General features: G+C 41.9%; 3 protein-coding genes and 1 long non-coding RNA gene across 7 annotated transcripts; 2 read left to right on the forward strand and 2 right to left on the reverse strand.

Annotated features, from left to right (window-relative positions):
- Positions 1–1,589: 1,589 nt before the first annotated feature.
- On the reverse strand, positions 1,590–15,846 carry LOC125371569. Of its 2 annotated transcripts, none has more exons than XM_048402490.1 (3): positions 15,739–15,846; positions 14,631–15,394; positions 1,590–1,695 (listed from the first exon to the last, which is right to left on the reverse strand). In XM_048402490.1, exons 2-3 carry the CDS (start codon positions 15,389–15,391, stop codon positions 1,671–1,673), a joined length of 786 nt encoding a protein of 261 aa, XP_048258447.1. In that variant the 5' UTR covers positions 15,392–15,394; positions 15,739–15,846; the 3' UTR covers positions 1,590–1,670. The 2 variants fall into 2 exon arrangements, with proteins under 2 accessions (XP_048258447.1, XP_048258448.1); XM_048402491.1 differs by having other exon boundaries at positions 1,590–1,759; positions 14,600–15,394.
- LOC125383716 lies at positions 3,673–7,387 on the reverse strand. 3 transcript variants are annotated; one of them, XR_007222883.1, is made up of 4 exons: positions 6,804–7,387; positions 6,281–6,339; positions 5,050–5,121; positions 3,687–4,290 (listed from the first exon to the last, which is right to left on the reverse strand). It is a non-coding gene; the product is annotated as an uncharacterized LOC125383716 (long non-coding RNA). The 3 variants fall into 3 exon arrangements; XR_007222881.1 differs by lacking the exon at positions 6,804–7,387 and having other exon boundaries at positions 3,673–4,290; positions 6,281–6,797; XR_007222882.1 differs by lacking the exon at positions 6,804–7,387 and having other exon boundaries at positions 3,673–4,290; positions 5,043–5,121; positions 6,281–6,797.
- A 4,574-nt stretch (positions 15,847–20,420) lies between the features above and the next one.
- Positions 20,421–21,350, forward strand: LOC125383675 (cold-shock protein CS120-like). Its single transcript, XM_048402378.1, has one exon. It carries the CDS (start codon positions 20,421–20,423, stop codon positions 21,348–21,350), a length of 930 nt encoding a protein of 309 aa, XP_048258335.1.
- A 13-nt stretch (positions 21,351–21,363) lies between these two features.
- LOC125383676 (cold-shock protein CS120-like) lies at positions 21,364–22,743 on the forward strand. Its single transcript, XM_048402379.1, has one exon. The coding sequence runs from the start codon at positions 21,364–21,366 to the stop codon at positions 22,741–22,743; it is 1,380 nt and encodes a 459-aa protein (XP_048258336.1).
- The last annotated feature ends 4,307 nt before the right edge of the window (positions 22,744–27,050 follow it).

A 27,050-nucleotide genomic window follows, 5' to 3' on the forward strand; every position in this document is an offset into this window, starting at 1 on the left:
GTTTTACCATACCACGTGACATCTTTAAATATCACAAAATACTAACAACGCATTCATGAATATTATGAATTGAAGTTCTGTTATGGGTTTATTTGGAATGTTTTATGACCAGCCTACAGTAGTTATACACAATTCTTATGTCGCAATACAAGCTACAGCTTGATATGGAGTTTTTTCCCGGAGTGGAGTGGAACCTGGTAGTTTAGACAACATGCAGTCAGGGGGCTGATAGCTTTGTTTTCCCGAAATCCACATAGTTAGACAGCATATATTTTTGTGTCAGCGGTACCCATAGTTTAGACAGCATATGTTGTTGTGTCATCGGTACCCATAGTTTAGACAGCATATAGTGTTGTGTCATTGGTACCCATAGTTAGACAGCATATAGTGTTGTGTCAGCGGTACCCATAGTTTAGACAGCATATATTGTTGTGTCATCGGTACCCATAGTTTAGACAGCATATAGTGTTGTCAGTGGTACCCATAGTTAGACAGCATATATTGTTGTGTCATCGGTACCCATAGTTAGACAGCATATAGTGTTGTGTCATTGGTACCCATAGTTAGACAGCATATAGTGTTGTGTCAGCGGTACCCATAGTTAGACAGCATATAGTGGTGTGTCAGCGGTACCCATAGTTAGACAGCATATAGTGTTGTGTCATTGGTACCCATAGTTAGACAGCATATAGTGTTGTGTCAGCGGTACCCATAGTTTAGACAGCATGTATTGTTGTGTCCCCGCAAGAAAACCTTGAAGTACAACATGTAGATTTATTGATAGTATGGGATAGTATGTTGATAATTAGGCAGTTAAATTAATAAAAGTGAAGGAGTCAACAGGATCTTTGCGTCACGGACATCAGGCCGCACCATCCCTTCGCCTTAAGCCCTTTCACTGTCAATTGTCTGTCTCACACCTTCTGAATCAGGATCAGAAAAGGTTCCCAAGATCAAATACTTGTGGTTCAAGCCGACCTGTTATTTGGTGGTTACAATTAGTGACGTGGTCAACTGTGTGTCATGGTGCCTCAGTGTGTGACCGACCAGTGAAGATACGGGTAAGAGTAGGTCTTCGGCAACCCACGCTTATCGTAAGAAGCGACTAACGGCATCTTTGGTCAGGCTCGCTGACTTTGCTGATGCATGTTATCGCATCCCAATTGAGTATATCGATGCTCTTGATATTTATCACTGGATTATCTTGTCCAGAATCGATTATTTATAGACCGCCGTCATATAGCTGGAATATTGCTGAGTGCGGCGTTAAGCAACAAACGAACAGTGTCACCTGGTTGATGTATGTCATCGCACTTCTGTGAGGTGGAGCGGTGTCCATGTCGTCCATCATGAGCGGTGTCCATGTCGCCCATCATAAACGGTGTCCAGGCTGTCCATCAGAGGCGGTGTCCATGTCGTCTATCAGGAGCGGTGCTCATACTATCAACCACTGGTTAACCCAGACACTCACTCACTTACATATTGGTATTTTGATGTTTCCATACAACTAACATCCTACACCGACCTGTGTATGATTATAAAATGGCTGCCATAAAAGCCGAGATCCCGGCATCAATACAAAACTCAGAGAAGTCACCATGATTTTATTTCAGTCGTCATACAGACGTAGATAAATAGATGTTTCATCTGTGGGCCGGACTAACTGGCAGTCAGGGTACAAACTTTGGGTAAAATCTGCATAAGGAAAGAAGAGTTAAACAGGAGTCCAACAGAGTCTGGTTAGAAGGGTGTCACCATTCACAGCAAAAAAAGTGTAGGTTTCCGTCTTCCGGAAACCTTCCGGATACCTTCCCATTTTGGATCCGGCCCGGATACCTTCCGGAAACCTCCTGGAAACCTTCCAAAAAAAATGTCAAAATTTGGTGGGTGCATTTTGTTCACTAAAGTGTGAAACACATAAAAAATTAACTTGAAAATACCAAGCAATTTGAAGGTTGCTGAAGGCATCTGGAAGGTTTCCGGATGCAAATTTTCTTCATGACTTGCTTCTGGTAAAAATTGTTAGCCTGTGCATTACAGGTAGCTGTTGTAATATTCTGGGTTTCTTTAATGGTAAATATCCTCCTAAAACATTTTTGGTGAAGACAATTGTTCAATTTCATATATTGTCCTTTTCAGATGTTAATGGTATTTAATGAACAAAGATCAGTTCTCGTATAATGATATCCTTAAATTTCATGTCCAGACTTCCAGAAAGTGAAAAAGTCATTGACAATGTGCTCACTTGGGCCTTTGGTCCTAGTGAGATGATAATAAGACTATTTGTAACGGTACATGTACTTGTTATATCCAAAATACTAACTTCATTGAAATTTGCCTCACCCTAGTTTTATGGTACTACAGTAAGCTCTTCCTCAGTTACTGTGAATTCTTTTATTAAAAGGGATTGAGAGTTAATGTGACACTGGAGTTGTAACCACTGCACATATATGTGTATTCAAATAATATAACAACTAACGGATACAGCGAACTGATACCTGATCACCGACAAGCCCATTTATCACTTATTAGCGACGTGTATAGCGAACTGAGAAATCTCACTCAGTGTCAAGTGTCACTGACAATTGGCTGTATGCAATCAGCGGCGAATCAAAACAATGGCGGCGAATCAATACAATCAGTGGTGACGGATCAACCTTGTTAAATTTGCATTGTGTTAATCTTACCTGTACAGGTAATCTTGTCTGTAAAACAAACAGTTTTTGACAGATTGGCGGGTCTGAACGATGCCGTTTCAAGAATGCAGTCAGCGAAACGAGGCCAAAGTAAAACAGACTACACATTTCGTATGTAAAAATGTTTAAATTTTGTACATGTATTTGATAACAATCTTCAGAAAATGTTATGAATTTAATGTTATTAAATGAATGTTGTAAATTGATATCAGCTAATACAAATCAATGTTGCAGTTACGTGCGTATTGTGTTTTGTCTTATCCAAGATGGCGGACGTTTCCGAGCGAAAACGTGTATAACGAACAACGGATATAACGAACTGATTTCTCTGGTCCCTGGTAGTTCGTTATATCCGTGTTCTACTGTATGTGCTTAACACTTCACAAATATCTCCAGAAATAGGCATTTTAGTTATAATTGCAGAAATACTTTATGAATGACCCCTTCACTATTGCCTTGATCTTACACTTCAACCATTCATGAGTTATCACTTTTGAGTGTGAATTTGACCTTCAATATCAGTGATAAATATTTCAAAAACATTTCAAAGAGCTATCCAGCACATAAACCAAATATGCAGTCCTTTGGTAAAATTCAACATATCATTGACCAAAATATGGAAGTAATGTAACCAGTATATGTATAAGAGTTACTAAGACTTCTGCAGAAAAGGCAATTTAGGGGGAAAAGTAGTATATATAGATCACACACGACCTTTTTCCAACTTCGACCCCTGTCCAAAGGAAGAGTTAGACCACCAACAAACTTTTTGTCTGGTTGTGACTTAGTCACTTTAACAGATCAATGTGTCATCAGACGTTTTCAGAGCAAAGGAAACATGTGTTATTTATCTTGAGATGCCCAAGCAATGCATGGTTTCATAAGATAAGTGTGGCTATTAAACTGAGGCAAAATCATGAAACATCCCCATTTACACAGCTGGCAAATGAAACATAAGCAACAATCAAATTATCAATTTCTTTTATTCATATGCCTATAGTATATCGCACATTGAACAGTGTTCACATGATGGTTCCTGATGCAGTATGCAATTTCATCCTATTCTTCAATACTCATAACAGAGTGTGATAACTGTTCGCTTGACAGTACCTACGGATTATGTTCACCAGTTCAGAGAACTTACTTTCCCTCAATCCTCCTTTTCTTTCTATATTGCCATGGATGAACAGGAACCAGAATGAGAGGATACCATTTAGACTCTATCTCTGCTGCATTGTGTTAGTAGAATTGTGAACTTTCCATTTGGTGTTTGGGTCCACATTTAAAGACAATAAGTCCCATTTATCATTCCTTTCAAGTGTTTACCATATGGCTCAAGACAAGAATTTCCTGAATGTCCTGGAAGAATTCCACTCCAGCTTGGCATTGGTTGGTCTTCTCACATTAGCCAGACCAGCCTTTGTGTGTCCCAGTACCATTTGGCATACAACTTCTTGGTCGGCCTCCATCGCTGTCTGCAAATCACCTCTGATATCTGAAGGGCTGCAGCCTCTGTTTAGGACTCCCTTGTCTGATCCTTCCAGACTGTCAACCTGGAGTACTCATCCAGGGATCTCAAGCAGGACTTCAGTTTCTGCAGCATTATGTAAAAAGATTTTAGCAATGAAAAAGAATTGTTGCCACATGTACTTACAGATAGAAGGCAGCAAAATCACTTAAGTTGTCATATGTGAGTCTTGTACTGTATATGCTAAACATTTAAGATAATCACATCTCAAATCTCAACCAGACAAACCAGTGACTAATGTTATGAACTCGGTCCAGACAAACCGATGATAACTATTATGGACAATATCCCACATCACTGTGGTATGATTACATGCGATCAATGAGCCTACTCAATCACTACCTTATCTATTAATTAGGCTTGAAATGCTGGGAATCTTTTTAAGAGATGTCATTTAGTGATTGTTTCAACTCATCAACATGGAAAAATATATATTTACAATCCTTGTCATATAGCCAAACTATTGCTGGATGCAGTGTTAAATAAATGAGTTGGCTTTAACACTGCTTTGAACAGTATTCCAGATATATCACCGCATGTTAGCTTGATGTGGGAAGAAAGCCCTAAGTGATGCAGGTCTTTGATGAATCCCACGAGCATGTGTATAATGCTGACAAACCTAGCAACATAATCGGGGAGAACCAGGATTTGAACCCATGACTACAGGTTTCTGCTAAGCCCAAGAGATGCAACTCTGCACAGAAAATTGTAGTGCCTTAGATAATAGGACATCCGTGCCCACAGCGATAAGGAACAAACTGAAGACATATTTGCAAAATAACCATATGAACCAAACAGAATAATTTCAAAATATTTACCACTCACTGTTGCTCTTCTATGGTCTTTCTTTGCATTGATGCTGCACAGATGACTGTCTCTTTTATTCATCCAGACATTCTACAAACATAAGTAGCATTTACATCACAGAAAAATGTCCAAACTGTACATGTTGTTCATTTGATTCAAATGAAAAGACCCCGGTTGTGATTCCGACTTAGAACTACCCTAATCATAATAATTCATGTCAAACATTCAGAGATGACATTTATCCCCATATTTAACAAATGTCAAAACAATATTTTGACAACAAAGTCAGGGTCATTCAACACATACATTACATAGGAAATAACTTGTTCGACAATGCAGAGAGATCCTCACCGAGGTGAATATCATTCAATGAATTATTGCCAAATTTTCTTGAAATGCAGATTAATGCAATGCAGTATTTACTTTTATTTCTAGGCTATTTGTTTGGCTTTTCCATGGCACTGTTTTGACAGAGATCTAACCTTGATATGACACTTTGTTCAGAAATGATATAAATAAGAGAATACTTTATTATTCCCGAGAAAATTTGGGTTACATTGTAAAAGCACAGAGAAACAAGTATAAGATTCATGATTTAAGTTAAATACCCTCGACCCATGAAGATTCCGGGGTAGAATAGGTCTTCAGCAACCCATGCTTCCCGTAAAAGGCCATTATGCTTGTCGTAAAAGGCGACTAACGGGATGGGGTGGTCAGGCTTGCTGACTTGGTTGATGCATGTCATTGATCTCAATTCCGTGGCTCGATGCTCATGATATCAATCACTGGGTTGTCTGGTCCAGACTCGATTATTTACAGACCGCCGTCATATAGCTGGAATATTGCTGAGTGTGGCGTTAAACAACAAACCAACCTAAATACACTCATACATACACACACAAACACAACATCCAAACACCAGGGTTAGAAAATGGCACTAGTCATTTTGACATTTTAAGGTTTTGCTATATGCTGTCATTTTAGGACTAGTGGACTGAAATCGATAGTTTCTACCGCTGCAAACACTAATCAACTAATGAATTGGGTGGTCAGACTAGGTTGTCATCATACTCTGAGGGCATGGATCTTTGCTGATAATAACAATCACCAGATTGCCTGGTCTATGTTCAATTATTTACAGGCTGCCATCACAGAGCTGGACTATTGTGAGTGTGATGTTTCACATTGCATTGAAATATACCATGATGAATACATGTAGTTTGTATTTATCGCAAACAAAAATACTCACTCAATACTTGGTATCCTCCCTGAGGATGTCTGTGAACCTCCCCACAAACCCTGAACATGCTGAAACAGAAAACAACTAACTTGTCTTTATCCTTTCAATGTTTCAGTGTGAATTTGTTAAAGATTGATAAGCTGTCATTATTCATTGTAATCCATATCTCACTTTCAGGTGGTTCAGGTGGCAACACATGATTGGAATTGAATGCCACGTTTTGTTTGACATGCACTTTGCCAGATTTATACCCTTGGTAACTAACCCTCATCATCAAATCCCAGCGTTATGTTGAGAATAAGGACACGACCCTTAAAAGTCCTACACCTGTAGCTCTTATGCAAGCCCAAATAGAAATACCATGTCACAACAAACACTTGATCATAATAATAACAAAGGGTTTGCGAAAACAACAAAACTAAAACGTTTACAGTAGTAACATGGAGATCAGGAAAATATCTAAATCAATCCATTCCATAAGATCTCTGTATAGAAATCATGGAACATTATGTCTCGAAGCCCTGCTACGTACCTGGCATCCGCAAGCTGCTCTTCCTTCCTTCGGCTGTCAATCGAGTTTTCGAAATACTTGACGTCCTCGTTGTGGATGGCTCAGGTGAATTTCGACCGGGATTTCCGTGTTAGAGGTGATTGAGAACAATATATCGATACACGAGGTAAGCATATCGCAATCAAGTATCACGGTGTACATCGATTACACGAGGTTTGAGTGTTTGTTTACATTTGTGTTCCAAAATGGCGCCCTCGGCCATACAGGGAATATTACGGGTAGACTTGCTTGTCCCGGAATAACACGATTTGGTCACGAATGACGAGCGGTCATTTCTGCAGCAGTTACGGAAAGAGACGAGGTTGGCCGATTACAGTTCATACGGGCCATATTGGGAGCCGCGGGGATTTCGACAGTGTGTATTAGGAAGTATATCTATGTGGTGTATGGAATATGCGTTTGCCTACCATGCCAGGCAGTGTGACAAGGGATATCCCAGCGGATGTAATATTCCTACAGCAGAAATGTTTCACAACCTCGATTGCAGGGAGCTGAAGACGTGACATATTCAGACAGAGACCATAATACATAGACTGTTATATGGTCTCTGATTAAGGTAAGGAATATGTTTATAATATTGATCACGTATTAAAGTTATTTATCTTCTGTAAGCCACTTATTCTGTTTTATATATGTTAGTAAATATGTGATTTAATTTTTGTAGGATAAGCAATCTACCTAACTTATGTTAATCCTTGCTAATATATATGATGTAGAAATATGTTTGCTTACTTATATTCCTTTATCTAGATACTCTAATGTGACTCATTGTTTTAGTTCATACCGTACCGACTAAACTTACTTTTGCAGGTGTGAAGAATCAAGAACAAATTAAATGACAGGAGTTTTGCAACAGTGAACATTGTGAAGTGGAAGATAAGACATTTGAAAGGTATGGATATTTTCACTTGAACTTGTTGAAGAATACCGTGATGACAACTTTATCATGTTGGGAATTTTGGCGGTGGGGTAGCCTAGTGGTTGAAGTGCTGAAGACCAAGGTTCGATTCTTGTCATGGGTACAATGTGTGAAGTCTATGTCAGGTGTCCGTTGCTGTGGTATTGCTAAAAACAGCGTAAAACCATTCCCACTCATGTGGGGATTCCGGGTTGGAATTGGTCCCCATCAACCTATGCTAGTTGTAAGAGAGGGTTATACTATAAAGGGAAATAGCACCTCGCCAACTATTGCCTGGTGAAAACAGCACCTTGTTATTTTTTTTACCTTGGGTCTGAATATGGTTATAGCGAAAACAGCACCTCAGCAAAACGGCACCGATTGGCGAAAACGGCACCTCGACTTAAGCGAAAACGGCTACTATTGCCTGGCGAAAACGGCACCTTATTTATTTTTTTACCTTGGTCAAATAAGTGCTATTAAACTTATATGGTAACTTTCAAACACCAATAATTGTGAGATGCTAAAACAAGTTTACATTAGAAATTAGCCTCTACTCCAACTATAATCCAACTTAGCTTATACGCAACAAAACTTATTGTGAAAATGTGACATGCTTTGAAGAAAAATAATAGAAATTAAACTCACGTCGTCTCTTACAAACACAAATAATTGTGAAATTGTGAAATAAAACAAGTAAGAAATTAGACCCCTACTCCAATTTACTCGCCGACTGATTGGGGGGCGCAGTTAACTTAATGTGAAAACACTATACGCTTTGAAGTTTTAAGTACCTTTACTCAATTTAAACTGAAACTGTATTTAAGAGGCCTAACATGGTGCTGTCAGATCACAATTATTCACAGTGGCATTTCATGTTTTGCATGAGAGAAGAATGTCAGAAAACAACAACATGCTGTGATAACTGTGACCATGTAAATAAACCATATATATATTACTACAAAAATTGTTTTTATCCTCATTAAAAATAGAGGTGCCGTTTTTGCCCGACACATAGAAGCCGTTTTCGCCAAATGCGGTGGCGTTTCCGCCAGAGAAATCGGTGACGTTTTGCTGGGGTGCCGTTTTAGCCTCACCCATAAGAGATAACCTAATAGATCAGGTGATCAGGCTCGGTGACCTGGTTCATGGCATCTGACAGTGACCATCTAACAGTGTGGATTGGTGTTCACAATATCAATCACTGGATTGTCTAGAATTTTGGGCCTACCTTTAGAATACAGTACCTAACTTTTCAAACAGGTCACAGTACCCTGTGATGTAATTCGTAGTATTCTGTTGCCTGACACACTGGCAAAACAATGCCTTGTGATGTCAGGGGTCATTGGATGTGCATATATATGCTCTTTTCAGTGGTCTATCGTCTCCACACGCTATGTTGTTGCATAAGTTTAAATTATTTGTTTACTAAATATTGTTTGAAACATATTTATTTCACAACTTGTGAACTGGATGGGTAAACAAGCAAAAACTTATTTGAATTCACTCCAGAATTAGAATACAATATGATATGACAAAAGTACAGTCAAGGAATACAATTATATACATGTTCTTATTATAGAAACTACGTTGTCGGCGCTGTCAGGTCGCATTTTAGTAGTAATAGTGTACTGCAATATACGGCAAGGAATAGTATTATAAATTTAAGATGCTATGTAAAATCACAAAACCTATTGGATAGCTGAATGTAGTCTTGTACTGATTTAAGAATTTCTAAGTTTATTTTTGACGTCCTTTCAGGATTACCTAATAGAATTGAATTTAGATCATATCCCTTAACATAATAGTACATATTCTGTCTTAAATCATTGTAATTTGGGCATATGAGAAAGAAGTGAAGTGCATCTTCAGTGTGATGGCCACAGCTACATGCAGGATTATCTTATAAATATTGCCTGCGGATGCACATTTTATAACAAGTGCTTGTTTATTTTCTATATGCTTTTATTTCATTTTTCACTTATTACAGTGGTTAAAATGGTTATAAATATAAATTGAAACTTATAATGTGCAATAAGCGGGTTAAAGCTGAAACCACACCTTAGCAAAACGGCATTGACTGGCGAAATACTCGCCGAAAGCGAAAACGACGATTATTACTTGACGAAAATGACACCTGATTTTTTTTTTACCTTGGTAAAATAAATGAAATTAAACTTGGAATGATAACTTGCAAAGACCAATAATTGTGAAATGTTTAAACAAGTTTACGTTAGAAATTAGCCTCTACTCCAACTTATCCTATACCCGACTCAATTTATTGTGATAACATGCTTTGAAGTAAAATATATGGAATTAAACACACATCGTCTCATACAAACACAAATACATGTAGTTGTTAAATGTTGAAACAAGTTTACCTTCGAAATTAGTCCCCTACTCCAATTTACTAACCGACTCTGATTGGCAGACACAGCTCACTTGTTGTGAATGTATTTTTCACTTTTAGGTTTAAAGTACTCAATGTCAAGCTGAAACTGCTTAAACTTACCCATCTCAAAATCAGAAATTAAAAGTGTAAACAAGCAAAAAATCACCAAAAAATGGCATAACCTATATCTAAACTCAAATAGCCAAATCAAAAAAGTGCTCAGCAAACCACTAACCAAACCAAAAATTCTCCATCCATCCAAAAAAATCGACAGAGTAATCACTAAACTCCAAACAGGACACACCAAACTAAATAACCACCTAAAAAAATTTAAAAAACACACTACAGGTAACTGCCCACACTGCAAACAACCAGAAACCCCAGAACACGCACTCATCCACTGCACACACTACCTAACACATCGAACCGCATTACAAACCACCCTCAATCTAAACAAGGCTCTAACTCTAGAAGCAATACTGAACCCACAAAATAAACTAGAAAACTTCAAGGCCTTAGGCGTATTCTTAATAAAAACGGAACTAATAAAACGCATCTAAAAACACAATAACCTACCAAATCAAAATCACATAAACAAACAAACATCCACCATACCCAGCTCCCTTAGTTCTCCTCCCCAATCCCATCGGCATCTATTCCAAATCTCAAAATTCCCAAATTCTATATAAGCAACCCCTAAAACCCCCCTCTTCGGTTGCACAGACCACCTTCGCCCCTTTCGGAAACACATTAAATGGCCTGGCCGGGCCCCTGTGCGAAATACGCATCAGTCGGAAAGCGCACGTTAAATCTCCAAAGTAAGTAAGTAAGTAAGTGAAACTGTATTTAAGATTCCTAACATGGTGCTGTCAGATTACAATTTTTCACAATGGCCTTTTGATGTGTCATTTGAACATGTTGAAAGGTTTTACAAGGGATATTTGTCAGTAATAACTGATGCTATTTCTGCCCTTACATTACAACAAATAAATCAGCCAATATGGAACTATTTTATTGATATGTGGCAACAAACATACTTCAGGCTGTACAGTTTACAAATGGGTTAATATCTATATCATCTTGTTCCTCCTTATGTCTGGGCAGTTGCTCGCTACAATTTCGGAACTTCTTTACAGTTACAGACAGAAAATACCAGAACCCGCCATAACCGTTAAGTACTGCAAATCAAATACTGTATGGGTTTCACTGAAAGTGTCGCCACAACTGAAAATCTTCAAATACCTGTATTTGGCCATAACTTTGACTATTTTTTTCTGTTCTTGCCTATTATCTATTCCTGCCTCAGGTAAGGATGCAGTGATTTATTTAAGTGCACACATATATCACAGATAAACTCCTGAAGTCTATGAAAGTTATTTACAAGTTATACACATAAGGACTTAAAGGTGGAGAATGTATTAATGTCAACTTCTTTATTATGATGATCACAACATTTCAGAGTATGTACTTACTCCTTTATTAGGTGAATATTCACAATTCTGCTCCAAATGCTTAGATCAATGCTCATATTGTCAACCATATTTGCCATTTTTATATCACATTCATGTGTATAATACATTTTATTTCTAATAATGGCGTAATTGGGACACACAAATATAAAGTAACCCAATACCTCTCCGTAAAGGGCGACAATACTTGTCTAAAGAGTTGACTAACGCCATCAGGTGCCAATCAGGCTCGGTGACTTGGTTGATGCATGTCATTGATCCCAATTGTGTGGGGTTAATTAGCTGTTTTTAGAGTAGCAAGGTAATAAACATCAAAGGTGGGGCAGGCTTTGATCATGTGTTCTGTAGAAGAGATGATGTCACTTGTTTTATGTTTATTTAGGATTAGCTACATCCCTTGATGCTACCAAGGCAGCCCTTGAGATTATCAGACAGTTTGGCTAGACACAAACTGATGTCTCCCGTGTAGCACACTATGTGTCAGACACAGACTTTGACCACAGATGCAGATGCATATCAATGCATAAAGAACATTGGGTAGATGATTCAACAATGCCACACAAGTCGAAGTTGGGTTTCACTGTATTTAGAAACAGATGATGGATCCAAAACTTTATAACAGTAATTATGATTAATTTAAACTTTGCAAGACCAATATTTTGGCAGATTTGCATGCTATTGTTAATCTTCATTTAGTTAATTTAAAAAAAAGATAGGATAAATGATAAAATATGATAATGAGTCATGAATATTTGAATTCAGATCAGAACAAGCAGGGAGGGTCACCCCAAGATGTAAGAGTCTCTAGGGGAGGCTTTTGACAAAATGGACAATAAAATATAAAGTGCTTTGCATTTTCTTTCAGGGATGGTGTGTCAAAAATGAATGAGAACATACCGGTAATATATGACCGGCCCCTTTAATGTAATATACATAGTTTTTAGTTGATGGTTCAGGTTGTACTTTTCAGTTGAATTTCTTATCACTGTCTATGATGGTCTACCAATTAACACTAGATATTAAATATCCATAATAACTTAGATAAATGCTTCTACAGTCTCATCCTAATTTTTCAAAATTTGAATTTCAATATAGCTTCCATTAATGAATTAATGAATTTGGTGAGAATATCTATTGTCTGAATTCCTAATTTACTTTTTTTTTAATTGGGTTTGCAAGGGTAGCCTAGTTGGTGAAACAGTCTCTGAAACCCGGGTTCAATTCACCACATGGGTACAATGTGTGAAGCCATAGCTGGAATATTGCTAACAAGCTGCATGAAACTATACCAACTCACTCGCTCATTATGTTGTATTTTGAGATCCCTTACATGACATGTGTTTTGATAATTATGAATAGTTGCATTTATGTATTTATGTATAAGAACCTATGTAACTTAGTTTTGCATAGTCTTGTTTACCCTTCCTTACATTTTGATGTAATGCAAACATTCAAGCAAAATTCAGGTGAACCTTGTGGTATTGTTTTAGAAGACCGGATACATTTTTGTATTTTCTGAACACTTTTCTGTTTGCAATGGCTTATTTACATGTTCAAAGATTGGTTAAATATCAGTTGCAAGATAAATTGTCAATACCTCACTGTTCGAGAAAACAACTTTAAACATTTGTAAATATGTGTGTGTTTCATAACTTTTGACTAACAAGTTTCAGGTACCTGGATTTCACAATCTGACACCAGCTACATTAAGAAGATCTTGCTCACACAATTCAGACAAGGGACTCGCCAGATGATGAACAGTACTCCTGATAACAACCAACAGATTCACCTCAGAAAGTGATGATTCTGAATGAATAATGCCACATCAGTGTTACTGTAGGTGGTTTTATTATGACACTAATGAAGTCTGAATGAATTTATGCCAAAGCACTGTGACTATGTCCAGTTTGTGTACAAATCTGAATGACTTTTGTGGTTTACTGCAGAAACATAATTGACTTTAGATATTCTTCTTCAATAAAATTGAGATTTGACTAATTTGTTTATTTAGAAAATGGCATTGAAGCGTCTGTTCTGTAAGGCCTTGCAAACACCACTGGTTACTTTATGCTAGTTCCTCTTCTTGCTTGATCAAATTTCAATTTGTGATATGTACCAATGAAATGCCATATAATCAATAAATAAGATTTTTTTCCAAAAACATGATTTGTTTTGCTTCATTAGCATAACGAAATATAATACTGATCAGCCATAACATAGGTGCTGAACAAATATAAAATGTACTAATGCCCTGAATGTTTTCCTACTATAAATACAGCTCACTTAATAAAAGTTGTAGTTCCACCTTAGTAGACAAATGACATTGATATTTTTTCTCTACTTTATTTAGGTGTTTTCTATGGATGCCATTAGTCTTATGCACCAATTTGGGACAATTGTATTCTGTTTTATATTCCCATGAAACTACACTGTCCCGATATAACAAGTACTGATACCGTCCAAACTAATCTGTTAATCTCACCAGGGCCAAATTCCAAAGCACATAGCCAATGACTTTCCATTTTTTTCTGAGTGAGAATGCTGTTTTGCCACTTTTAGCAATATTGCAACAATATCATGGTGGGGGACACCAGCAATTAGCTTCACACATTGGACCCATGTCGCGAAATAACTTGTGAACAATGCATGCCCACATATCTCAGTTTGAGGAGGATATTTACAACTAAAATAACAAAGAATATTACAACAGGTACCTGTAACGCACAGGCTAACATTATTTACCAGAAGCAAGTCATAAAGAAAATTTGCATCCGGATACCTTCCGGAAACCTTCCAGATGCCTTCAACAACCTTCAAATTGCTTGGTATTTTCAAGTTAACTTTTTTATGTGTTACACGCTTAAGTGAACAAAATGCACCCCCCAAATTTTGACATTTTTTTGGAAGGTTTCCGGAAGGTACCCGGGCCGGATCCAAAATGGGAAGGTATCCGGAAGGTTTACGGAAGACGGAAACCTACACTTTTTTTGCTGTGATTAGAGTGACGTTACTGCTTCTGCTGAACTTACATCTTCTGCTCATCCTCGTAGGACACCTCCACTTCCTGCGACACACCGAACCGGAAGTTGAGCGACCCAGTCACGTCCCAGGTTACCTTCCTTGTTCCGGTGTCAACAGCGACACCCGGTGTTTGCTTGAATTTGTCATCTTCATCCAAGATGGTGGCCAGGTCACTCTCCATGACCTTTAGAACTAATCCGCTGCCATCCATGATCCGTACCAGAACCCGCCCCTTCAAGGTGACCTTGGCCTGGAAGGTGAAGTCATACGTCTCCTCTTCAATCCTGAGGACGGCGACCGTTGTCTTACCAGGCAGGGCGTTCACCTTGGAGGTGATGGACCAGTTCATAGAGTGCTTCACCGTGTTCTCGTCCTCTGTCTCCACGCTGACGCCCGACCCGAAGCTGCCCGTTGCATTGGAGACCTTGTCAGGGACGCTGATCTGTATTCCAACGTTGCCGTCTCTGGTGAAGCCGTTTGACAAAGAGGTGGTGACCGTGGCCTCGGTCTGTCTCTCCATGATGAATGTATGTTCCTGGGTGGCGGTCGTCCTGTTCTTGTATTTGGATCTGAACAGGACACCAGATGGAGAATGAGAGCCAGTAGTAAGCGAGGGTTTAGTGCAGAACTTTGGGTCTGTGGTTCTTATACGGAGATACTTGGTTTCAACCTCTAGCCTCACATCACCATTTGTAAAATCCCCGTCACTGATGTTGCTCCACTTCTTGGCCCAATCTTCCAGTGGCTTATGGAGGTCGTGAACTGGCATGTTCTGACAAAACCAATACATGTATTAACAATTACCCAAAGTTACTCCATTCTAACTACATCTTAAGTCTAACCATATGAAAGAGACAACCTTTCTGAAAATGTTTGAATCACACAACAAGCTCTGAAGTTTAAATGCATGTGATAGGCGACGTATTGTGGTCAGACTCGCTGACTTGGTTCATCAATTCCATCGTATCCCAACTGCGTAGATCGATGCTCATGATATCAATCATGACTCGATTTATTTACATATGGCTGTACTATTGCAGAGTACGGCGTTAAAAAGAAATATATAAACATACAAAATTGCCACAAATGACTTAACAGTTACAGATTATGACTCACGAGTTAGGTGTTCAGGTGTCGGTGTAGAAGTCGACGTAGGAGGGATGTGGTCAACGTGGCAGCCGTCTGAAGACTGACGTCTAGTCAATAGTTCAAACATTTTATACTTATAAATTTGGTCAAATATAGAACCAACGTCTGGAAATTGTCCAAGGAACTGTTGAACTAAAATAAGTCCACGTCAAGAAGAATAACAAGCTGATTCACGCCGATTCCATGTAGCCACGCCCCCTTTACACACTCTCATAATCTCTCTCCGAACACGTGACTGTAGATAGAACTGTGGTGACGGCAATCAGGGTCGATCATTGAATCAGTCATCTGATAGATCGATATCACATGTGAACATTCGAAGCTATACTTGGCTCATCGAAGCCCCGCCATGTTTACAATGGTTTTGTAGCATATGCGGGAGGAGCCTTCCTGACTGTGGACGGCCAATGTGTCTGTCACAATTATGTCGTCTCAAACAGCTATAGGTTCCAGTCACGCATGATCTCGCTTTGACAAGCTTTGTAATACTTCTGAAGTTCTCCTGTACGATCTTGTTCTGATCAGAAACTCTGTTCCTCCATAATGTATTGCTTCTCTTACACAATTGCATGAAGACTGAATCGGAGTCGCCTCCGGATTGTGGATGTGATGACTTTAACACTGTTTCGTGGCTTGTAAATCTATCGAAAATATAAAAAATGTAGACTCAGGTAGATACTGTTGAAGTCAGGCAGCTCTCCTACAAGTAGTCCCGTGTATTGCCCCCGTCTCACCCTCTCACCTATTCAACGGGGTGTCGGGTAGCCTAGTGGTTAAAGCGTTCGCTCGTCGCGCCGAAGACCTGGGTTCGATTCCCGACATGGGTACAATGTCTGAATCCCATTTCTGGTGTCCCAACCGTGGTATTGCTGGAATATTGCTAAAAGCGGCGTAAAACAATATTCACTCACTCACCCATTCCTCCCACATCCTCACCCCTGCCTGCTCACCATTAGCTGTGGTCAAGTGGATCCTTGGCTGTGCAGGTTTACCCACGTCAGCAACCTCGGATCATATTCCAATCGGTCCGGGAATTTTTCAGATTATCAGAAATTCCAATGTTAAATGCCCAAATAGTTACATCATAGTGTCAGTTACAGGGGAACCTCATTTCATATGAGGGGGCACGGGTGGCCCAGTCGTCTAAAGCGCCGCGATTCGCTCCGCAGAGTTGCGTCCCTTTGGCACGCCAGAAACCTATGATTGTGGGTTCGAATCACGGTTCACGAGTATGTTTCTAGGTTTGTCAGCACCATACCCGTGCTCGTGGGTTTCACCGAAGTGGTAAACGTCTGAGACCTGCATCACTTCGGGTTTTCCTCCCACATTAAGCTGACACGCCGTGATATAACTGGAATACTGTTAAAAGCGGCGTTAAACCCAACTCACTAACTCACTCACTCACTCATTGACCCTGTGTATGTTTCGCATATCATAAACTTGATATGTATAAGTTGTGATATACAGACAATATTAGCCGGGTTTGTATTCGTAACGTAAATATTATCCATTAGGAATAACAACTGCATATATTCAACATATATTCTTGATATATGATATTTATAATACGGAAAGACGAGAGTACTAATATTCTGGTCACAGACTGAGAAAATAGTCGATGTTTACGACGTATGACTTCACTCAATAATCGCATCTATGACGCTATAAATTATATCATGACACGAACCGTTTGTTTCAATCCCAGAAAGCATCATCATGTTCACTTGGGGTGTGTCCTCTCTTGACCTCAGACATCAAACTGAGCACGTCATGTGACGTAATGAAGGCAACAGTTGCTGGCTGTGTACGGAGGGCCATGCCCCCTGTGCTTATGTTGTAGACAGTTTTCCAGAAAGGTTAATCTTTCATATTTTGATTGTTAGAGATGGTTAGTCTCTTGATACACAGTTATCTTTTAAAAATAACCATATATGAACCACTGTCGATATCGATATTTAAATTGCACATTAATATTGTTTGTGTTATGAGATACAAAAACAGTTGTATATACTATCATCTGGAGGTTTGTTTGTTTGTTTGTTGTTTAAAGCCGCACTCAGCAATATTCCACTAATATGACGGCTGTCTCTAAATATTCGAATCTGGACCAGATAATCCAGTGATTGACACCATGAACATCTGTAACGTCTACGGACCTGGTGCACACAGCACTCCTGCCATGCAACGGCGGCCTGTAACGTCTACGGACCTGGTGCACACAGCACTCCCGCCATGCAACGGCGGCCTGTAACGTCTACGGACCTGGTGCACACAGCACTCCTGCCATACGACGGCGGCCTGTAACGTCTACGGACCTGGTGCACACAGTACTCCTGTCATGCAACGGCGGCCTGTAACGTCTACGGACTTGACTCCTGCCATGCAACGGCGCCTGTAACGTCTACGGACCTGGTGCACACAACACTCCTGCCATGCAACGGCGGCCTGTAACGTCTACGGACCTGGTGCACACAGCACTCCTGCCATACGACGGCGGCCTGTAACGTCTACGGACCTGGTGCACACAGTACTCCTGTCATGCAACGGCGGCCTGTAACGTCTACGGACTTGACTCCTGCCATGCAACGGCGCCTGTAACGTCTACGGACCTGGAGCACACAGCACTCCAGCCATGCAACGGCGACCTGTAACGTCTACGGATCTGGTGCACACAACACTCCTGCCATGCAACGGCGGCCTGTAACGTCTACGGACCTGGTGCACACAGCACTCCAGCCATGCAACGGCGGCCTGTAACGTCTACGGACCTGGTGGTTAAGGTCATGGCAAATAATACACATGGCGTCTTTCTTTCTGCTGTCTGTATATATCCAGGACCTACGTCACCTTGTGCTTTCCTCCCATATCTCGCCGACACACTGTCGTATGGATGAAATGATGTTCACAGCGGCGATAAACCCAACTCACTCACTCACACAAGTAATGTGAAGTATCGGATAACCAACCCTTACCAACCACTAACTCGCACTGAATGCATGTATGTATGACGACAAGTCGGTGTGTGAAGATCCGCGTTTCTTGTGGGACAAAGATGAATAAGTTGTGTTACATGTTCTTGTTACTGTGACGAACCTCACACTGAAACTGAACACGATAAAAATTAAACTATTTTTCACGACTGTCACAAGTTGTGTCATCACGTGACCCAGTCGTGTTCAAATAACTCACCCGATCATAACGGTGATTCGAATAAATGGCATTGGGGTTGCTGGGATTTTATGGAAAAATAATGAATTGTTCCTACAAATTGTTTAGGAAAATAATTATGATTTTGACCTTTGAACAAATTTGAAATTACCTGCCACAAATATTACATTGTTGCACCATGCATGCTCATAATTTAAGGTAATAAAATTATCTGGTTTGGGCGATATTTAGCCATGGGATGTTATCTAATACGATATGAAAATTAGTGAGTAATACTGTATGGAGTCCTGGCAAGTTAAAAAAAGTCTATGTCTAAATGAAGACACGCAGTCACGTTACTGCCTCAATCACGAGAGCTTATTTGATAGTGATTCAAAGTGAGTGAGTGAACGAGTATTGTTTAACGCCGCTTTTAGCAATGTTCCAGCAATATCACGGCTTCACACATTGTACCCATGTCGGGGAATCGAACCCGGGTCTTCGGCGCGACGAATGCACACAGTACACTCGAGTCGCATAAGGACTCTACTTTTTTCCAATGAACTTAAGAAATATGTAAGTGCACGTGATAGTATCTATATGACCGCGTTCTGAAAATCTTGGAATCTGGACCAGACAATCCAGTGAAAGTATCTCTATGACCACGTTCTAATTAGGTTTTGACCAACTGTTTTATAAATGTTATTAGTGACTTTGCTGAATCGACGATGTGAAAGAGTAAAAATGTTGAAATCCATATGTCAGTTCTGTCGCTATAATGCGCTGTCATTTATTTTATTGCTTTTATTGACGCTGATATTGTTAATGGCGTCTTACAAATAGACACGTAAGCAACTACCTCTCTTTCGACACGTCATTATAGAGACATTAAGTATGTGACATCGTGCACAAGGGACAATAGGTGGTACGTCAGGTTCTGAAATATCTAAAATATAACAGCCAATGAGAGAAACACACGACGATATAAGAAATGCTGACAGTTTGGAGACAGGTAGAACCAATACTGTTGGAAAATCCCCAAGTCTATATTTAGCCACCCGCTCATGCCTGTTCGGCGCGCGCCGGTGTTTGTTGTAATCGATATATTACGTCTGTTTCAAAGCTGTAAAGAAACATACTGACGTTTATTTGCACAAAGGGAAACCTTTCATATTTTCACCATACTGACTTGAATAAAGACGTAAAATTGATCGCGGAAAGAGCGTGTGTCGTCGCGTATTTGACTTTTGTCACGACTGTGAAGGCACTGTGCGCTTGTGCGAGTCTGTCTATGCTTATGAGCATTTAAAACAATGAGCCTGAATCTTTTTACAAAAGACATCTTGCAACAATGTATTTTTTGTCGCAGGCAATTTCATTTTATTCAACAGTCTGAAGCATAACTAATTTTTCGAAAATTATCGGGTACACAATTTATTTAATCGATGAAAATTCCCAGCCCCAGACTATCAAATAGTCGGCTCCTGAGGTGAGGAGTCACTATGTACCGGGACATGGAGTCACTATGTACCGGAACACGGAGTCACTATGTACCGGAACATGGAGCCACTATGTACCGGAACATGGAGTCACTATGTACCGGAACATGGAGTCACTATATTCCGGAACATGGAGTCACTATGTACCGGAACATGGAGTCACTATGTACCGGAACACGGAGTCACTATGTACCGGAACATGGAGCCACTATGTACCGGAACACGAAGTCACTATGTACCGGAACATGGAGTCACTATGTACCGGAACATGAAGTCACTATGTACCGGAATATGGAGTCACTATGTACCGGAACATTGAGTCACTATGTACCGGAACATGGAGTCACTATGTACCGGAACACGGAGTCACTATGTACCGGAACACGGAGTCACTATGTACCGGAACATGGAGTCACTATGTACCGGAACACGGAGTCACCATGTACCGGAACACGGAGTCACTATCTACCGGAACACGGAATCACTATGTACCGGAACACGGAGTCACTATGTACCGGAACATGGAGTCACTATGTACCGGAACATGGAGTCACTATGTACCGGAACAGGGAGTCACTATGTACCAGAACACGGAGTCACTATGTACCGGGACATGGAGTTACTATGTACCGGAACACGGAGTCACTATGTACCGGAACACGGAGCCACTATGTACCTGAACATGGAGCCACTATGTACCGGAACATGGAGTCACTATGTACCGGAACACGGAGTCACTATGTACCGGAACACGGAGTCACTATGTACCGGAACACGGAGTCTCTATGTACCGGAACACGGAGTCACTATGTACCGGAACAGGGAGTCACTATGTACCGGAACATGGAGTCACAATGTACCGGAACATGGAGTCACTATGTACCGGAACACGGAGTCACTACGTACCGGAACACGGAGTCACTATTTACCTAAACATGGAGTCACTATGTACCGGAACATGGAGTCACTATGTACCGGAACATGGAGTCACTATGTACCGGAACATGGAGTCACTATGTACCGGAACACGGAGTCACTATGTACCGGAACATGGAGTCACTATGTACCGGAACATGGAGTCACTATGTACCGGAACATGGAGTCACTATGTACCGTAACATGGAGTCACTATGTACCGGAACATGGAGTCATTATGTACCGGAACACGGAGTCACTATGTACCGGGACTCGGAGTCACTATGTACCGAACATGGAGTCACTATGTACCGGAACACGGAATCACTATGTACCGGAACATGGAGTCACTATGTACCGGAACACGGAATCACTATGTACCGGAACACGGAATCACTATGTACCGGAACATGGAGTCACTATGTACCGGAACACGAAGTCACTATGTACCGGAACATGGAGTCACTATGTACCGGAACGTGGAGTCACTATGTACCGGAACATGGAGTTACTATGTACCGGAACGTGGAGTCACTATGTACCGGAACGTGGAGTCACTATGTACCGGAACATGGAGTCACTATGTACCGGAACATGGAGTCACTATGTACCGGAACATGGAGTCACTATGTACCGTAACATGGAGTCACTATGTACCGGAACATGGAGTCACTATGTACCGGAACATGGAGTCATTATGTACCGGAACACGGAGTCACTATGTACCGGGACTCGGAGTCACTATGTACCGAACACGGAGTCACTATGTACCGGAACACGGAATCACTATGTACCGGAACATGGAGTCACTATGTACCGGAACATGGAGTCACTATGTACCGGAACACGGAATCACTATGTACCGGAACACGGAGTCACTATGTACCGGAACATGGAGTCACTATGTACCGGAACACGAAGTCACTATGTACCGGAACATGGAGTCACTATGTACCGGAACGTGGAGTCACTATGTACCGGAACATGGAGTCACTATGTACCGGAACGTGGAGTCACTATGTACCGGAACGTGGAGTCACTATGTACCGGAACATGGAGTCACTATGTACCGGAACATGGTGTCATTATGTACCGGATCACGGAGTCACTATGTACTGGAACACGGAGTCACTATGTACCGGAAAACGGAGTCACTATGTACTCGAACATGGAGCCACTATGTACCGGAACATGGAGTCACTACGTACCGGAACATGGAGTCACTATGTACCGGAACATGGAGTCACAATGTACCGGAACACGGAGTCACTATGTACCGGAACACGGAGTCACTATGTACCGGAACATGAAGTCACTATGTACCGGAACACGGAGTCACTATGTACCGTATGTACTGTATTCTAACTGTCACGACGGTCTCCCTACAGCTGTGACTGTCTTGTGTCTGTAGCGACTGTTTCCTGACTGTATTCTAACTGTCACGACGGTCTCCCTACAGCTGTGACTGTCTTGTGTCTGAAGCGACTGTTTCCTGACTGTATTCTAACTGTCACGACGGTCTCCCTACAGCTGTGACTGTCTTGTGTCTGAAGCGACTGTTTCCTGACTGTATTCTAACTGTCACGACGGTCTCCCTACAGCTGTGACTGTCTGGTGTCTGAAGCGACTGTTTTCTGACTGTATTCTAACTGTCACGACGGTCTCCCTACAGCTGTGACTGTCTTGTGTCTGTAGCGACTGTTTCCCTCCTGAAGTATTCTATCTGTCACGACGGTCTCCCTACAGCTGTGACTGTCTTGTGTCTGCAGCGACTGTGTCCCGACTGTATTCTATCTGTCACGACGATCTCCCTACAGCTGTGACTGTCTTGTGTCTGAAGCGACTGTTTTCTGACTGTATTCTAACTGTCACGACGGTCTCCCTACAGCTGTGACTGTCTTGTGTCTGTAGCGACTGTTTCCCTCCTGAAGTATTCTAACTGTCACGACGGTCTCCCTACAGCTGTGACTGTCTTGTGTCTGTAGCGACTGTTTCCCTCCTGAAGTATTCTAACTGTCACGACGGTCTCCCTACAGCTGTGACTGTCTTGTGTCTGTAGCGACTGTTTCCTGACTGTATTCTAACTGTCACGACGGTCTCCCTACAGCTGTGACTGTCTTGTGTCTGTAGCGACTGTTTCCCTACCGAAGTATTCTAACTGTCACGACGTCTCCCTACAGCTGTGACTGTCTTGGAGTCTGAAGCGACTGTTTCCCTACTGAAGTATTCTAACTGTCACGACGGTCTCCCTACAGCTGTGACTGTCTGGTGTCTGTAGCGACTGTTTCCCTACTGAAGTATTCTAACTGTCACGACGGTCTCCCTACAGCTGTGACTGTCTTGTGTCTGAAGCGACTGTCTCCTGACTGTATTCTAACTGTCACGACGATCTCCCTACAGCTGTGACTGTCTTGTGTCTGAAGCGACTGTCTCCTGACTGTATTCTAACTGTCACGACGGTCTCCCTACAGCTGTGACTGTCTTGTGTCTGAAGCGACTGTTTCCTGACTGTATTCTAACTGTCACGACGGTCTCCCTACAGCTGTGACTGTCTGGTGTCTGAAGCGACTGTTTTCTGACTGTATTCTAACTGTCACGACGGTCTCCCTACAGCTGTGACTGTCTTGTGTCTGTAGCGACTGTTTCCCTCCTGAAGTATTCTATCTGTCACGACGGTCTCCCTACAGCTGTGACTGTCTTGTGTCTGCAGCGACTGTGTCCCGACTGTATTCTATCTGTCACGACGATCTCCCTACAGCTGTGACTGTCTTGTGTCTGAAGCGACTGTTTTCTGACTGTATTCTAACTGTCACGACGGTCTCCCTACAGCTGTGACTGTCTTGTGTCTGTAGCGACTGTTTCCCTCCTGAAGTATTCTAACTGTCACGACGGTCTCCCTACAGCTGTGACTGTCTTGTGTCTGTAGCGACTGTTTCCCTCCTGAAGTATTCTAACTGTCACGACGGTCTCCCTACAGCTGTGACTGTCTTGTGTCTGTAGCGACTGTTTCCTGACTGTATTCTAACTGTCACGACGGTCTCCCTACAGCTGTGACTGTCTTGTGTCTGTAGCGACTGTTTCCCTACCGAAGTATTCTAACTGTCACGACGTCTCCCTACAGCTGTGACTGTCTTGTGTCTGAAGCGACTGTTTCCCTACTGAAGTATTCTAACTGTCACGACGGTCTCCCTACAGCTGTGACTGTCTGGTGTCTGTAGCGACTGTTTCCCTACTGAAGTATTCTAACTGTCACGACGGTCTCCCTACAGCTGTGACTGTCTTGTGTCTGAAGCGACTGTCTCCTGACTGTATTCTAACTGTCACGACGATCTCCCTACAGCTGTGACTGTCTTGTGTCTGAAGCGACTGTCTCCTGACTGTATTCTAACTGTCACGACGGTCTCCCTACAGCTGTGACTGTCTTGTGTCTGTAGCGACTGTTTCCCTCCTGAAGTATTCTAACTGTCACGACGGTCTCCCTACAGCTGTGACTGTCTTGTGTCTGAAGCGACTGTTTCCTGACTGTATTCTAACTGTCACGACGGTCTCCCTACAGCTATGACTGTCTTGTGTCTGCAGCGACTGTGTCCCGACTGTATTCTAACTGTCACGACGATCTCCCTACAGCTGTGACTGTCTTGTGTCTGAAGCGACTGTTTTCTGACTGTATTCTAACTGTCACGACGGTCTCCCTACAGCTGTGACTGTCTTGTGTCTGTAGCGACTGTTTCCCTCCTGAAGTATTCTAACTGTCACGACGGTCTCCCTACAGCTGTGACTGTCTTGTGTCTGTAGCGACTGTTTCCTGACTGTATTCTATCTGTCACGACGGTCTCCCTACAGCTGTGACTGTCTTGTGTCTGTAGCGACTGTTTCCCTACCGAAGTATTCTAACTGTCACGACGTCTCCCTACAGCTGTGACTGTCTTGTGTCTGAAGCGACTGTTTCCCTACTGAAGTATTCTAACTGTCACGACGGTCTCCCTACAGCTGTGATTGTCTGGTGTCTGTAGCGACTGTTTCCCTACTGAAGTATTCTAACTGTCACGACGGTCTCCCTACAGCTGTGACTGTCTTGTGTCTGAAGCGACTGTCTCCTGACTGTATTCTAACTGTCACGACGGTCTCCCTGCAGCTATGACTGTCTTGTGTCTGTAGCGACTGTTTTCTGACTGTATTCTAACTGTCACGACGGTCTCCCTACAGCTGTGACTGTCTTGTGTCTGTAGCGACTGTTTCCTGACTGTATTCTATCTGTCACGACGGTCTCCCTACAGCTGTGACTGTCTTGTGTCTGTAGCGACTGTTTCCTGACTGTATTCTATCTGTCACGACGGTCTCCCTACAGCTGTGACTGTCTGGTGTCTGTAGCGACTGTTTCCCTACTGAAGTATTCTAACTGTCACGACGGTCTCCCTACAGCTGTGACTGTCTTGTGTCTGAAGCGACTGTTTCCTGACTGAAGTATTCTAACTGTCACGACGGTCTCCCTACAGCTGTGACTGTCTTGTGTCTGTAGCGACTGTTTTCTGACTGTATTCTAACTGTCACGACGGTCTCCCTACAGCTGTGACTGTCTTGTGTCTGAAGCGACTGTTTCCTGACTGAAGTATTCTAACTGTCACGACGGTCTCCCTACAGCTGTGACTGTCTTGTGTCTGTAGCGACTGTTTTCTGACTGTATTCTAACTGTCACGACGGTCTCCCTACAGCTGTGACTGTCTTGTGTCTGAAGCGACTGTCTCCTGACTGTATTCTAACTGTCACGACGGTCTCCCTGCAGCTGTGACTGTCTTGTGTCTGTAGCGACTGTTTCCTGACTGTATTCTAACTGTCACGACGTCTCCCTACAGCTGTGACTGTCTTGTGTCTGTAGCGACTGTTTCCTGACTGTATTCTAACTGTCACGACGGTCTCCCTACAGCTGTGACTGTCTTGTGTCTGTAGCGACTGTTTCCCTACTGAAGTATTCTAACTGTCACGACGGTCTCCCTACAGCTGTGACTGTCTTGTGTCTGTAGCGACTGTTTTCTGACTGTATTCTAACTGTCACGACGATCTCCCTACAGCTGTGACTGTCTTGTGTCTGAAGCGACTGTTTCCTGACTGAAGTATTCTAACTGTCACGACGGTCTCCCTACAGCTGTGACTGTCTTGTGTCTGTAGCGACTGTTTTCTGACTGTATTCTAACTGTCACGACGGTCTCCCTACAGCTGTGACTGTCTTGTGTCTGAAGCGACTGTTTTCTGACTGAAGTATTCTAACTGTCACGACGGTCTCCCTACAGCTGTGACTGTCTTGTGTCTGTAGCGACTGTTTTCTGACTGTATTCTAACTGTCACGACGGTCTCCCTACAGCTGTGACTGTCTTGTGTCTGAAGCGACTGTTTCCTGACTGAAGTATTCAAACTGTCACGACTGTCTCTTAACAGGGACAGTGCTTAATCCGGGGTGACAGTGGTTAATCCGAGATGACAGTGGTTAATCCGAGGTGACAGTGGTTAATCCGAGGTGACAGTGATTAATCCGAGGTGACATTGGTTAATCCGAGGTGACAATGTTTAAACCGAGGTGGCAGTGGTTAAACCGAGGTGACAGTGGTTAATCCGAGGTGACAGTGGTTTATCCGAGTTAACAGTGTTTAAACCGAGGTGACAGTGGTTAATCCGGGGTGAGAGCGGTTAATCCGAGGTGACAGTGGTTAATCCGAGGTTGCA

This window comes from Haliotis rufescens, unplaced genomic scaffold, assembly GCF_023055435.1.
Source record: "Haliotis rufescens isolate VD_foot unplaced genomic scaffold, xgHalRufe1.0.p SCAF_26, whole genome shotgun sequence".
In the NCBI taxonomy this organism is placed as follows: Eukaryota; Metazoa; Mollusca; class Gastropoda; order Lepetellida; family Haliotidae; genus Haliotis; species Haliotis rufescens.